This window comes from Nuphar pumila, chromosome 3 (genome assembly GCF_984573655.1).
Source record: "Nuphar pumila chromosome 3, dmNupPumi1.hap1.1, whole genome shotgun sequence".
NCBI classification, from domain to species: domain Eukaryota; kingdom Viridiplantae; phylum Streptophyta; class Magnoliopsida; order Nymphaeales; family Nymphaeaceae; genus Nuphar; species Nuphar pumila.
Genome location: NC_143251.1, coordinates 139,821,800 through 139,837,243, shown reverse-complemented (window position 1 = coordinate 139,837,243; position 15,444 = coordinate 139,821,800). Strand labels below are relative to the sequence as shown.

At 37.8% G+C, this 15,444-nt stretch overlaps 2 protein-coding genes across 2 annotated transcripts; both read right to left on the bottom strand.

The window, feature by feature from the left end:
* Positions 1 to 4,023: 4,023 nt before the first annotated feature.
* On the bottom strand, positions 4,024 to 5,509 carry LOC149844081 (auxin response factor 2B-like). Its single transcript, XM_090001030.1, has 3 exons — positions 5,481 to 5,509; positions 4,376 to 5,261; positions 4,024 to 4,218 (listed from the first exon to the last, which is right to left on the bottom strand). The coding sequence occupies exons 1-3, from the start codon at positions 5,507 to 5,509 to the stop codon at positions 4,024 to 4,026; spliced, it is 1,110 nt and encodes a 369-aa protein (XP_089857156.1).
* A 152-nt stretch (positions 5,510 to 5,661) lies between these two features.
* Positions 5,662 to 10,728, bottom strand: LOC149844080 (auxin response factor 2-like). Its single transcript, XM_090001029.1, has 11 exons — positions 10,635 to 10,728; positions 9,735 to 9,847; positions 9,405 to 9,500; positions 8,962 to 9,018; positions 8,722 to 8,874; positions 8,183 to 8,267; positions 7,322 to 7,412; positions 7,078 to 7,239; positions 6,155 to 6,274; positions 5,996 to 6,071; positions 5,662 to 5,841 (listed from the first exon to the last, which is right to left on the bottom strand). The coding sequence occupies exons 1-11, from the start codon at positions 10,672 to 10,674 to the stop codon at positions 5,662 to 5,664; spliced, it is 1,173 nt and encodes a 390-aa protein (XP_089857155.1). The 5' UTR covers positions 10,675 to 10,728.
* Positions 10,729 to 15,444: the final 4,716 nt, after the last annotated feature.

Genomic DNA, 15,444 nt, shown 5'->3' with positions numbered 1-15,444 from the left:
TAATTATTGCTCCACGTTGTGCACATTCTTAGGGTATAACCCCCATCATAAGGTCTATGTGTGTCTTAACATGACTACCATCAAACTTCTGATTTCCCGGCATGTTTTTTATGAATCCCGGTTTTCTTTCTCTCAGCTTAGTCGTCTTTCTCCGACTCAATCCACACCCTCTCTCTCTCCTTCATCGATTCTTATTGCCATACCTCATCCACCCTATCCTCCTCCAGCATCCCATATTCCTATCCCTTCCTCTTCTTCTCTCTCATCTTCCCTACCAATTTTTATGGACTCCCCTTCCCCTCTCGTTCTTGTCTCCTTGGGATTTGTGCCTCCCTCTCTGATGCGAGTCTGAACTCACCCCATGGTTACTCGAACCATGGATGGCACTCAAAAACCAAAAAAATTTCTCTCCAAAAAACACCCTCTTCTCGTTGCTCTTCTCTCTGAGCTAAATCAGAATATGGAACCGACTTCTTTTATCATTGTCAACCAAGATTCTCGGTGGTGGCAAGCTATATACGTAGAGTTTAATGCCTTGATCCAGAATGGTACTTGGGTGCTTATTCCTCCAGCTAATCATCATATTATTGGATGCAAATGGATTTACAAAATTAAACGGCGGTCGAATGGTATCCTTGAACGCTTTAAAGCTCGACTTGTCACCAAAGGATTTAGTAGGTGTGGATTATTTTGAAATGTTCATCTCAGTGGTTAAACACACTACTATTCACATTATCCTTGCTCTCGCCATTAATCACAATTGGTCGATCCGTCAACTTGATATACAAAATGCATTTCTCCATGGTGTTCTCAATGAAGACGTTTACATGGTGCAACCTCCTGGCTTTCAAGACACTTGGTTTCCCCACTATGTGTGCAAGTTGCGTCATGCTTTATATAGCTTTAAACAAGCTCTGTGTGCATGGTATCACTGACTTAGTTCTTTTCTCTTGAACATGGGTTTTATTGGTTCCCAAATGGATACTTCTCTTTTTATTTTTCGAACTTCTTCTGTTATTATTTTTTTGCTAATTTATGTGGACGATATTATCGTGACTGACAACTCTACTTCTAACATTCGGTCTCTCATATCTAATATGGGGCGTGAGTTTGCTCTAAAGGATTTAGGTCCGCTGTATTTTTTTCTCGGCATTGAGGTTATCTCTCTCCACTGGGTTGCTTTTATGCCAGCGCAAGTATATTCTGGATCTTCTCAATTGAACCAACAATGCTTGGCGACCACCAGTCTTTTGTTATCTGCCTTCAGTGGAACTGCTTTTGAAGACCCCACTCTATATCGCAACATTGTGGGAGCCTTGCAATACATCACCTTAACTCGACCGGATGTGTCCTTTGCCGTGAACAAAGTATATCAGTTCATGCATTGCTCCACTCATGATCATTGGAAGGCCGTCAAGCGTATTCTACGTTACCTTAAGTCTACGGTTTTCTATGGATTGCTTATAACTTGCTTCATTAATTTTGACCTCTCAATGTACACGGATGCGGATTGGGTCGGTTGTCCCGACAACCAAAAATCTACCAGTGGGTATGTTGTATTCATTGGTCCTAATTTGGTTTTCTTAAGATCTAAGAAACAAAATAGTCTTTCGCTCAAACACCAAACCTGAGTCTCATGCTCTTTCTAACTCTGTTGTTGAAGTTACTTGGGTTAGATACCTTAGGTGTGAACTAGGTTGCACTGGCCCTCCTCCTATCATATGGTGTGACAACATCGATATCACGTACCTTACATCTCATCCAGTGTTTCATTCTCGCTCGAAGCATATAGAAATAGATCATTTTGTTCGTGATAAAATCTCCAAGAAAGAATTACAAGTTCGATATTTACATACATGATCAACTTGCTGATCAGTTCACTAAGCCTTTATCGTCTCAACGATTCTCATTTTTGCGGTTCAAACTCAATGTACGTGAAGGCCCATTGTGTTTGTGGAGGCCTGTTAGAGTTACGATTTCAGACTGTTCTGTCAAAGTCCCACTAAGAGAAATAGTTTATAAGAGTCCTGATGAAGAGCAAGGTAAGGCAAATGTCCTTCGCGAATATCAAGATAAACCTGTTGAAATAAGAATGCACAAACCGTCCAATGTTCAGTCTATTTTATCAAAGATTTAAGACTCCTTACCCTCATATCACTTTTGCTATATTGGACTCTCAATGTAACACATAAAGAGATTAAGAGAGAACCTTTATTCGCGTGTTCAGAATAGAGAGGTTATCTTGGAGGTAGGTTTATACCGAACCACGTTAAATTGCTGGTGTACCTGTGCAAGTTCTTGGCTGTGTTTGTTTTCATTGTGTGAATGCTGGTTCGTTTTAACATTTTTTTTTGAAAGGTAAGGTTTAGGGGTTAGGCGTACCCCCACCAGTTATTATTCATCATACCACTGGGTTTTGAACCTGCAACGTCCCACCACAAGAAGTGCACTGACAGCTCCTACCAACCACGCCCAAAATGAACATCCTGCCCAAGTCCTCCAAAATTAGCAGTCATGATTGTTTACGGCTCTGCAACCGCATGGGTCCAAACATCAAATACTAAGCCAGATTTTTTCACTCACCACCATCTGCTTATCCACAAAACAAACCAGTCTGTTGATTTCAGTTGAATTGATCTTTTGTGGATAACCAGGGAAAAGCACTGCACTCATGAGCTCATTGGCAGAAAACCCCAAAATCCCCCTTGTTAGCCGGGAAGTACTCTCAGCTTCGGCCTCGCAGCAAGGGACACAACACCCAATAGGCTTTGAACTCATGACATCCCTTCAACTTGGTGACGGTTTGCAAGGCACCTCTTGCAAGACCATATATCTTTCCATCACAAGATCTACATGTCACAAGCTTGCTATGGACCCCAGCTTAAGATTCACGCCCTTTGCTCGGCCCGAATGCACCTACACAATACAGGCTTGCTCGGTTCCCTAGACACATCAGAAGCACTGCACTGCTCGTCGAAAGCTGAAAGCATGTGGTGGTGTATAGGTCCTATTTAGCATCAAAGTTAGGGGCTGCACAGCTCCCCCCCCCCCCCCCTTCTTATTCTTGTTGCATACTGACTTCCCTAATTCATCTCATCCAAATCAAACCAACACTGAAACACAACACTAACAATAAGAGACCTCAAATTGTGAGGACCATACTTGTTTGTGGAGTACCATTCTCAATCCATAACAATACCATTTAACATTCAAGATCACTAAAAGCAAGAATTGATGTGAATATATTTCTATATATACATGCATATGTATATAAGTATTATTCATATTCATCATATACAAACAACATATGTTCATGCCTATGCATACGATATTCATATATTCACCCTATCATATACAGCAGGACTCAGAAATTTACAAAGGATACCTCGCCTTGTATGGGAACCAACAAATGAAATCGCCAACTGATGCAAAACTGGGATCTGGAATAAACTAAAGTACCATCTCCCTCCGATACTCGAAACTAACCGGCAACCTAAACCAACTCCACAGAAGAACATGCATCCTGCCTCGTAGCTGTGCTAAGCTTGAACGCAAGCACACGGGAGAATGACAGCCTTATAGCTAAACTAGCTTGAGCACATGTAAGTGGGGATACTACACTAACAGCTCTTATAATCAGAGCTAGACCGTGTCTCCGTAGAAGCTGGTTCACCAGACACCTCACCACCCTTCGGATTTTGAGTTTTTGGCTTCATATTCTGCACTTCCTCACGAGTGTGGATCGAAATCTTCCGAACCATCGCACAGAACTCCCTGTTTTTCAATGACGTTATATTGTTTAACAGAGACACAAATAGAAAGAAAACTAACATCTATAAAAAAAACATTGGACATCACTCATTGGATCAAACCATTTGATAGATTTCTACTTGTTCACCTCTACCGGAGTAGAAAGAAATAAAGCAAGCAGCATCGTATTCCAAGATGCCAAACAAAGTCATTTATTTGCTTGAAATTTGAAAATCTAGCGAAGATACAGGGAAAAGAAAAGAGAGCACAAACTTACGGCCAAGGATCATCTCCAACCAGCATCATGTCCCCTTCATTATCAGTATATACAACCTGCCACCCTTTCCTTGGATTGACCAAATCCCCATTAAAGTCAAACATATGATCAAGTTCCAAGACAAGCTCCTTGTAACCATCAAACTTAGTGAGATCAACCGATCTCCCAAGAGCACTACCCTGCTTGTGAACCTGCAGAAAGAAATAGAAAACACATTAAATAAGACGCCAGGGGATTAATCATTCAAAATCATGATAATAGAAGTTGAACAGTCCAAATGTAACAGGAATGTCAAGCAAAGGCAGGCTTATCCATGGCTCTAATGCCAAATTCTGTTGAGAATTTTACCTTGGTACAACTTCTAGTTAAAGTGCCTGGAGTTCGGCAAGGCAATTCCTTGGAAGTTATATTGCTGCAAGGCTTCTCCAGCTCACAGCCAGCACCGAAAGTGTCCACTGACTGTGTTGTTTTCGACAGTTTTGAAACCTGATCAGAATCCAAACCAGCTAAATGCATTGCTGATGAAGGCCGTATTCTAGTTTCCTGTTTCTCACTAAGATTTTCATTAAAGGTACCAATACAATGGGGCACGAGTTCTGTCCCTCCCACATTCTCAAACATATCTCTAGAGCCCACCAATGTTTGGCCAAAAAGCTTCAGTATACTGGACTCCACAGGTCGTGCTGCTGAATCCTCCTTGGAAATCCCCAACTTCACATGATCAAACCCCTTACCACTCCATTTGGGAATGGATCCAGAATGTTGATAATGTGAAAACGACAATATAGGTAAGCACCATTTCCCCTGATCACTGGTTGAGTTGATATCTCTCTTAATAGAAGAGACCTCACCTGAACATATGGGCCTCCTCAAACTTGAATCACCTGAACACTGGGAGAATGACCCCAACCATGGGTTCGAACCAGCAAGTTCCAAAATATTTGCAGGAAATGGATGATAAGATTCACCAGCAAAGGTTCCGAAGGCGTTAGGATCATGACCCAAAGGAACACAGTTATCTAGACCAATCTTTGTATGGCTTTCATCAATATCATACTTTTCTGCTCCCAAAGACCACGGAACCAACTTCGGTGTTGCATCACGTGCATTATTGTCCATGAAATGCCGGCCCAAGGTCATCATTTCTTGACCTTGCAAGGCTGTTTGACATCCATCAGCCTGAGACACTCCTAAAATATTGCAAAGCATACACAAAAATATTGAGGCCAATTCCCTTCAGAAACATGTACATCTTAGTAACTTGCAATACATGAAAAAGAATCAATACCATAAAGAACTAACAAAAATCAATGCCAACAACATTATCACATCAACTAAATATCATATTAATATCATTAACGCTACACATAAAAAACCATTATAAGCTACAAAAAAAATGAAAAATCCCAGAGTTTTTCAGAAATTTCTCATAGATTTCACAAAGTGAAATCACCAAAAACCAAGATTGTCCATTTTCCCCATTTTCCCTTATAGTCAAATATGAATATTTGTATGAAGCACATGAAACGAACTATAATCCTACTAAATATTTGGCTACTAAAAGAGCTTTAGATTAAACACATGAACAGCTAGCTCTGCAAATACAACTATTCAATATTCAATAACAAACATGTTTACTCACCATCATTACCAAAGGCAGAAAGATCAGGAGCTGATGATACTACATTCAATCGAGGCCTCTTGTGCCGTGGTATTGGCACAGGATTCAACGCAGGGGGAGCAACAGAAGGCTCAATCTTCCAAGGAGAAACCCTGTCAGGGAGAGCAATGACAGATGTTTCATCCCATTCAACCTGTGTCAAAGAAGATGAAAAACCCTAACATCATAATTGGTCATAAATGCAACAAGTAAAAAAAAGAGATCTATTTGAAAAAGATATAGTCGGGAACAGTTATACTTTTCGATATATATATATATATATACAGAGAGAGAGAGAGAGAGAGAACCTTGAGACATCGCCATTTTGATCCAGGCCACCAGTTTGGATCAACATCGTCGATGCCAATTATGGTGCCAGTAAATCTAGTTCACAGAAGAAGTGTTAATGGAAAGAAAAGTATCTAAACTCTAAGTCTCTAAGACACAAACTATGTTTCACTTCAAACCTTTGCTCTGGAGCCTCTACACCTTCAAACCTCATTCTGAACCTCATTCCAATGGAATAGGTGCTTCTAATAGATTCTGTGTACTGGACATACGGTATAATAAATTCAGAAGGGCTGGTCCTGTCAGGAGATATATTTTCAGTCCAAGTGACAAGACAAAAGATATAGAATGTCCTTAATATACATGTAGGTTTTGAGTAACTAGAAGATTTATAAAGAATATACATTTGATCTCTCAAATATCACCAACCAAAATAAATTTTTCCACAAAAGACATAAATTTCAGTTCCAATATACAGATATGTTTCATGCATTCATCAGAGGAACAGAATCATCTATGATACATCATTTTTCATCCTAGTCTCAAATATACTTTGCCTTTATATTTGTACTGAACAGGAGACAAATTCAACAGACACAGTAATACAGTTGAATACACACTAAGCAGGAATATCTAGACCAAGCCTGATATGCCCCAAAGGACCTAGCATAAACAAAAGGTATTATTCTCAGTACTATTTCAACAAGGGAAAATCTTGCATTAAAATAAAAGAAGTTTGTGAAAAAATATGGGCAAATATTGGTACATATAATAGTTTAAAATACACAAAAACAAGTGAACTATAAAAAACTAAAAATATGTATGTAAGTGGGATTTTTAATCTCTCATGATTTTATTTTATTGAGATTTGAGCATCCAGTGAATGTCTTGCCATAAAATCAGTATTAGTTCAAAATCTTGCCGCCACAAATACACACACATTTTATATTATAAAAAAAAAAACCAAAAACAAGCATAAAAGAAACCATTTTGACTGTAATGCTGGATTCACAAAATCCATCGAGGCTTTCAGAAATTAAATACGCAGCATCGTAATTAACCCAAGAGAGGATTATGATTCCACTAATCTGAAACCACTTACCTAGGCTTGTACAAGACACTGAAAATGGTTCCAGCAGCAATTGCATGGGATGCAGCTGCAAGTACACCCATGTGCATGCTCTGACTTGATATGACAGAAGATGAAGTGCCCTGCTGACGCATGGCAGGGCGCACCCCAACCCGAAGGTCACCATTGTCACCTCTGCAACAGGTAAATAGTCCCTTAACACTTTATAGTAGAAGGAAAACTAATTGCATTCATGAACCCACAGTGAAAAGCTAACCTAATGAAAATAAATGCATCCCCAGCAACCAGCCTCTTGGCACTCACAAAAGCACTCCAACCACTGGTAAGCAGGTGCCGCCTCGGCTGCCCTGTAAATTGGGAGCAACATCAGAAGTGATATCTATGTTTTTAAAGACTGCAAAACAATCTAAACTCCTTAAATTAGAATACCAAGAAAGAAGAGAGGTGGTAAACCACATTGTGAGATATTATTGTATTATGGGAGGCTATAATATGCATAAAAAATCCAAACATTAAGAATGCCTAACTCCACAAGAAAATGGTTCAATAGGAAAGTGAATCACCAAAAGCAGCAAGTAAATCACTACACACTGAATGGAAAAGTTGAAAGGCAGACTCTAAATCCAAAATGCCTTGGGCACAACACTCGAGTTTACCAGATGACTAGACCCAGTGACATAAATCAATCAACTTGGGGATACTGATATAATGTGACACCAGAGTTGGTTATGAATTCAAGTCATTACTGACCTAGGTCAGAGATATAGACTTGATTTAAATCCTACAAACACCAAATAGAACCACTGAAAGTAAGCAAGCACATCAAAAGCTCCTAGTATAAGAGCGTGGATCTGATGATGTACCTGAGGTGTGTGTCTGTGCGTGTGGGCGGGAAAGTGTGCATGTGAATATAAAATTTGCTATAGTGGTGATTGTTTATCCATCTTATGAATGTGATGAAGCAGCTCTACCACAAGCTCATTGTACTTTAGAATCTATATAGGAATAAGATGTTTTAGAAAGTAATCAAAGTTTGAACTATTTTCAAAAAAGCAGCTTACAAGCAAGCTGATTAAGGATTTTAAACTGATGAGGTAACTTCAGTGTCTCGTTTTACCTCTAAAGATATGCCGAAAGCGCCACTCAATGCCATGCAAGTCCTTTGCCACAAGCTCCTGGCTTGGAGGTTGCTGGAACATATTCTGTAAAGGCAGTCACAAAATATTAGAGATATGATGTATCAGCAAGGCCACTCAATGCCATGCAAGTCCTTTGCCACAAGCTCTTGACTTGGGGATTGCTGGGACATATTCTGTAAAGGCAGTCACAAAATATTAGAGATATGATGTATCAACCAAACCAAGATCCCGTACAATGAATTAACTCTTTTCTTCTCATATTAGACCGAGTTAATCTCCCCTACAATAACTTTATAAGATCAATATGACTTAGATACAAGGAGAAAACCTCAGATAGGCATAACACCAGTTTCATACGTAGTCAGTAGTCACAGATATCAAATGCATGCCCTGTCTTCACCTTACCTTCAATACTAAAATCAGAGTTATATGTCTATATTTGTTTGGTGGGCAGGGCACGAAGTGTAAAGATACATGAGAGAGAATCTATCAAAGCAGTTCAAAACAAGGCTCCTACCAATGGAGGAAGACATTCATCAGCATGCCGTCTCAATACAGAGAATCCACCATGTGTGCTGGTGTCTGAGGCAGTCAATATCTTGTAAAAGCTGTATATACGTGGCTTAACAGCCGGTGCTTTTGTACTCTCTTCTTTCACAGATCCGTCTTTCTGTTATAGCAGCATGAAAAAAACATCAATTATACTCACTTGGAAACTCAAATGCATAAAAATGTAATGTTAAAGACAAGTGCCTACCTCTGGCTCTGGAATCAATGTCAAATGCGAGTACACCTCGTCCGTGTCTGCTTCAGCCTGCAAAGAACATTTTCAACTAATAACATTATTTTACCAACGGTTATCACCAAATTTCCGCACACAGGCATCCGTTACATCTACTTAAACTAGATACAAAAACATAATGTATGAGCGTGATATATGCAAGCGTTCAGGCATATCTGAGCAATGCACATGCCACAAAGGTTCCAGCCATCTTTGGAACACCACAATGAGAGAGAGAAAGAGAGAGAGTTATCACCAAATTTCCACACACAGGCATCCGTTACATCTACTAAAACTAGCTACAAAAACATAATGTATGAGCGTGATATATGCAAGCATTCAGGTATATCTGAGCAATGCACATGCCAAAGGTTCCAGACATCTTTGGAACACCACAATGAGAGAGAGAGAGAGTATACCAATAGCTTAATATCCATCACTCTGCAGAGAATCTGAGAAGGCAGGTCGTATTTGGGCAACTGGGTCTCCGCTCCTTGATTTGTAGATGCCTCCAACTAGAACAAACAGAAACAGGGAAAATTAGAGGGAATGTAAAGATGGGCTACCAGCAGCACTGGACTAAAATGGAAGAAGCATACCCACAAAAAATAAGAAAAGTCATTGCAGTAGCAAACTATGCATGGAGTTAGCTTTTCTTTTTTGGAAGAAAAAAAAAACTATGAATGCGTTTAGCTAAATAGATAACAACCAGCATGGCCGAATACATGAATTGAGAAGGGTCAGCACACCTGTTCCATGTGTCCTTGAGGGAAGTAATAGATGAGGTCCCCAACCTTGGGCATTGAAACGAGGGGACCAGCACAGGCATGCCAAAGCTCACTGTAAAGAACATCATCTGCGTCTAAAAATTGATACCCATTACTATTAATCATTTGAGAGAGAGAGAGAGAGTAAGTAAAATAAAAAGAAAGCAATTCTCACTGCACCGTTATTTGAGAAAGAGTAAATACAGGGAAGTTCACAACTTCACATGTCCCACAGTGGCACCAGAAAATGTATATTAAAACAAATAGTTACAAGAACAGCTATAAAGAGTAAAATAAATAAACAGATAGAAACCAACTCGGAGAGAAATTTGCAGAAATCCCATTTTTCATAGCCCTTTCAGAAATCAAAATCCTAGCAAGGCCGCCCTTCAAACAATAAATGCAGCAAAGAACGCTAAGTATATACAAAAAAAATGGCCAGCTTGAAAAAGGGAGCTTCATAAAGCCAAGCCATTCAACCATGAAAGAGTTATAAAGAACCCAAAAAGTAGTGATGCTGGTGGAAGCCCTTTCCAGAAAAAATAATAATAACAATAATAAAACCCCACAAATTCATATAAGAATTCTCTTCATCAACTAAAGCCAAAAGGAGGAAAACATTCCATTACTGTAAACATCCATGTGAACCAAAATAAGAAAATAGTAAATGCCATCGCAAGAACCAGGAAGATAAAAAGAAAACAGGATAAATATAGATTGGTTTGGGAAATGAGAGCCCAACAACACAACCAAATAGTACCAAGCTACAATCATCACAACCAACCAGTATAATAAAAAAAAAACAAAAAAACAAGCAACACCCATCTGAAAGTCACCACTCAAAACCACAAAAGCTTCAGAAAGGAAGAGGAGAAACATTACCATTTCTCTCTCCCACCAAGTGAGTCCTTCCAGAAACCATGCTATCGCCACAACCACTACCACTCGCTCTTCTCCTGTTTGCCTCCCCACCACCCCATTCCATCATTCTCTCTCTCTCTCTCTCTCTCTAGAGTCAATACCAACAACTCTAGAACAATACCCACGGACGGAATTCAGACGGGAAGAAGAAGAGAAGGAGACCATTCCATCAACGCCACCACCATCATCGTCCAGCAGAAGTTATATCAGAGGCAGAGCTCTCTCTCTCTCTCCTTGCTCAATGTAGCAAAACGCCTCTTCAATAATCACCCTCCACCCCAATTTTTGCCACGCTTCTCTTCCCATATTTAGAGAGAGAGAAAGTGAAAGAAGAAGCCTATGTCCTCTCTTTCTCTCTCTAGATCCTCACTCTCTCTCTAAAACTCTGAACCACTCCGTACCGTAGCGCCCTGCTTGGTGCACAGCTACTTAACCCCAAGGCAGATCGGCAGGCACCCCACCTGACTAACCATGGTTAATGATGGGTTCCCCTTCCCCTCCAAAACCGAATTTTTTTTGCCTGCCGTCCCGTTTCTCTCTCTCCTTTCTGTTTTTTTTAAAGGCACTTTCTCCTCTTTGTCATGAACATAAAACTCGGGGCTGTCTGTCCTTAACCAGACTACTTACTTCAGTTTAGTTGCCCTGATTATCCTTGTTGCTCATTTTGTGGTTTGTTAGGATATATTTGGATCATAGTTGAAAAATCCGGTTCTAGTGAAAATCTTGGATAATTTCAAAAAACTTAGTTTTTTTCAGCAATCTTTAGAAACATGTGTACATTAATATAAATCTAGAGAATGAGTAGCTCCTGTCTCCTGTTCAACAGAACAAAGTTTAGGGTGTTTACTTAATAGGAACTTGTAGACATATTTTGTATAGTTTACTTAGTATAAACATATATTAAATTAGACATTTTTCGTATTTAGATGCATTTTTAGAGCAATAGAAAATCAACGGCTCATATTGCACGAAAGCTTGGTGAAATAGAAATCAAGGTTTCTCATAAAATTGATTAGCTCCAACACATGGATTTTAGTGAATGAGCAATGATGAACAAATCTATAGGTTAAGATTAAGCAAAAAAATAATTGTAACCAAGTACTATGTTTTTTAGAGGTGTTGGGATGGTCTAAGACTAACTGTTTAGTAACTATTCATCACTCTATAAAACTATATATTTGTTTTCATAAGCAAGTTAGTGGATGACCTCCCATGTGGTTTATTCCCAAGACCCTGCATCTTAACCACCTAACTATCTCATTTGCTTGCAAGTATACATAAAACTATATAGTAAAAAAATACAAAAGAAAACAGTTTTAACATGATATTTTCAAAATAAGCAATCTTATACTGTCAAGTTTTTTAATGGCAATTCAGTAGCCATTGAGAATATCATGTTAGATTCACAATATTTTCAAAGGGAAAAATATTGACCACTTTTGTGGGTTCCAAGCCTCCTAGTTGAAACAAAGTGAGGTCATTTGTACCAAAATTGATCCCATGAATGAACAAAATGGCAAAAAAAGTAGCAAACCCAACCTTAACATATATTTTAATATAAAAATATGATTTTTGGAGGGTTGAAATTTTGGTATATAGCAGAAATAGAAACCTACAAAATACAAAACCTACTAAATGAAACATGCTATTGGATTTTCATGAATTTTTGGTGTTTTTACAAAATTATGACTGTATAGATGTGATCTATATGCTTGTTTTTATAGGGATCATTTATTGGAACATTTGATTCCGATGCATAAATATGTTTTTATAAGGTTTCAAAAATCAACAACCTACAATTTACATGATTTTTGAGGCTTCAAATATCATTTTTTTCCATTCAAAATGTCCAAGACACATCTATGATTGAAATTGAAAAAAACACACCAAAAATCCATTATCATGTTTCATTTAGTAGGTTTTGTATTTTGTAGGTTTCCATTTTCCCGATAAATAGTACTACATTGGGTTTTCAACTCCCAGAAATCCGACATACATATAAAAAAATATGAACCAAGAGGCAGATGCTACTTAACCAAATATGTACGTCACATCTCAAGGTTAGGGTTAGGGTTAGATATGAAAAGAAAGTGCTTTATGGTAGGGGTTTGTATCTCACTGGGGTGGAAACATTTTTCCATTTTCATAGGCAATATTTATGATTAGGAAATCAAGTTTTTAATATATTAACACCAGAGGGTATAAAGTTTTGAATTTTATCTTTTTTTAAGCTCTTTAAAAATTAAAGTCTTGCATCTAGACCAAGGTTAACAGTTCTAGCTATAGGACATGGGAAAATGCATTTCTCCAAAGTGCGTTTCAGAAGCGAGAAACATAGCGCTTTCAAAATGTGCTGGAAAGTGCCAAAAAAACTAGGAAGTGTGCTTCCCTCTCGCTTTTCCTTTTTTCTTTTTTCTTTTTGTGTTTTTATTTTATTTTTCTTTCTTTCTTCGCTTTCTCCTTGCTTTCTAAGTCACTTCGGTTTGCTTCTTTTTTCACTTTCGAGATAATTTCTGGTTTGTTTCTGAGTCCTCTCACATTTTTAGCTTTCTAAAATTTTGAAAGTGCCTCAAGAAGAGCTTCTCGCTTCTGCTTCCCGAATCCTTCTCAACTGGTAACTCTAATTTAGACTTTGCTAATGAATGATGTAGAATACGAGAAGAGACATGTTGCATTCTCCTCAAACATTAAGTTATAAACAATTAAAAAAATATATCAACTTGAGTTGAAATGTTAGTTAAGAACAAGCCACCTTAAATGAAGAATTAGGAAATGTTGGTAGCTTCATAGAAATTTATATAAATATTAATTTATTTAACAAAAAAACTACTAATTGCGATTAATTTGAGTAGGAAGCAACATGTATCAATGACAAATACAAGAATTTACACTTAAAAAAGAAAACATTAACAAAACTTTCATTATTGTTGTAAGGGTGGGAAATGAAATGAGCTGCTCCTAGCTCGGCTTGTGTTCAGCTCATAAAGAAGCAACCAAATAAGCTAAGCAAGGAAGACCTAGCTTGTTATATATATATATATATATATATATATATATATATATATATATATATATATATATGTGTGTGTGTGTGTGTGTGTGTGTCATGGAGAGTAGATGATTGAAGTGTTTGGCTTGCAAGTAATAAGTTCAGAGTTTAAATCCTATTGTTTACAACTTTGAAACAGTGTATTTATTTTGTAATGACCCAGTTTGAGCTTGGCTTAGTAGGTTCCAAGGTCAATTTCTAATAATTTTAATTTAAAGAAAAAGTTTTTTTTATGTTACTTTAATAAGTGAGTTCGAACTCAGGTCGTTTAACTCAGACTCTCCATGAGCTTGAGCTCAGCTCACCACAAGAATGAACCAAGCTTGAACACCCTTTATTGGGTTCATCTACTAACCCTAGTTGTATGATGTGATAAAGAATATTGCTTGTATAAGTTTTACATGAGTTTGTGAAGAATTGTTGATAATATATATAAAGCATGCAGTACATAAACTCACTTACACAGATAAAATGAAACTCAATCTGCAAGCAATTAAACTTATTAATATTTTAAATCGCATCAAGAAATTGCATTTAAGGTCGAGAGTGGGTTGAATAAAAAAAAATATTTATAAATGTCAGTCATTGAATTAAGTCATAGATTTTAATTTTATGTGTACTTTCACATGTTTTGAAATGAATTAATATCTTCCATAAATTATAAAATTGTACTAGAAAGTGAATTTGAATATAAGTATATTTTAATGAGCAATCTAGAAACAAATTCCACACACCAAAATCAAAGTGATCTATCATATCTCACGTACATTTTATAAATATCAGGCTATCACAAAATACAACCAAGTTTATGAACCAAAATTGTTATACTTGCAATATGAAGATGAGATCCAGTGATCGAACCGAGTACCTTGCCTTGGTCCAATCACTGGATGCCACGCAACCCATCATTTGCGACGGGGTGGAGATGACAGAATGCGTGGCATCCAGTCATTGGGCCGAGTACCTTTGAAAGTGTTCGAACAAGTACCCGATACGCTCTTTGTAATATAAGATCAGGACTCAAGTCCTTGGGAGTTTAATATCCTACACTATGTTGTCAGTATCGGAATCGGACCTGTATCGTTTGGCCAACATTCAGATGAATCGGGCTGATACCGATTCTCAAGTGAATCATTCTCAATCAGTGTCAATCAGAACATGACACGTGTTAAAGCCATTAAAACAGTATTAAAAATAATTTAAAGCTATTTTTATATTTATTAAAAAACAAGTCAGTATCATATCGATTTTCTGGTGATACGATTCGGCCGATACGCACATGTACTGACAAAATCACGTTATCTAGTATTACCACATGTATTTGGGATCTATATTCAACCTTACCTCATTGGATCTAATTTTGATTCTGATCTGGTTACCTTTTATTTACATGTAAATAGCTTTTTAAAAAATTTCATTTACTGAATCCAGTATTACCACATGCATTTCAAATTCAGGTTTGGCCTTGCATCACTGGAACTGATTTGGATCAAGGTTTGAATTCGGATCTACCGTTTGCATTTCAGATTCAAATTCAGGTATGTCATGATCTAACCTACATCCGATCCATTTGCAGGCACCATGGTGAGCCAAAGCAAAACGACCTGGACCTTTGACAGTAGGGTTGTAAACAGTTTGGATTCGGATCAGATGTAATGATAATGGACCTGCCTGAGTTCATTTTTTTAGGTCCCACTATAAACCTAACTCCAGACGCATGTT

Excerpts from the sequence above, each read along its gene's own strand:
- LOC149844081 (XM_090001030.1), bottom strand. The coding sequence starts at position 5,509 with ATGGGGAAAATGGACAATCTTGGTTTTTG. Across the intron at positions 5,262-5,480 it reads ATGGACAATCTTGGTTTTTG|GGAATTGGCCTCAATATTTT; the intron begins GTGATTTCACTT and ends ATGTTTCTGAAG. Across the intron at positions 4,219-4,375 it reads TAACTAGAAGTTGTACCAAG|GTTCACAAGCAGGGTAGTGC; the intron begins GTAAAATTCTCA and ends TTCTTTCTGCAG.
- LOC149844080 (XM_090001029.1), bottom strand. The coding sequence starts at position 10,674 with ATGGTTTCTGGAAGGACTCACTTGGTGGGAGAGAGAAATG. Across the intron at positions 8,268-8,721 it reads ATGAATGTCTTCCTCCATTG|AATATGTTCCAGCAACCTCC; the intron begins GTAGGAGCCTTG and ends CTGCCTTTACAG. Across the intron at positions 5,842-5,995 it reads CAAAATGGCGATGTCTCAAG|GTTGAATGGGATGAAACATC; the intron begins GTTCTCTCTCTC and ends TCTTTGACACAG.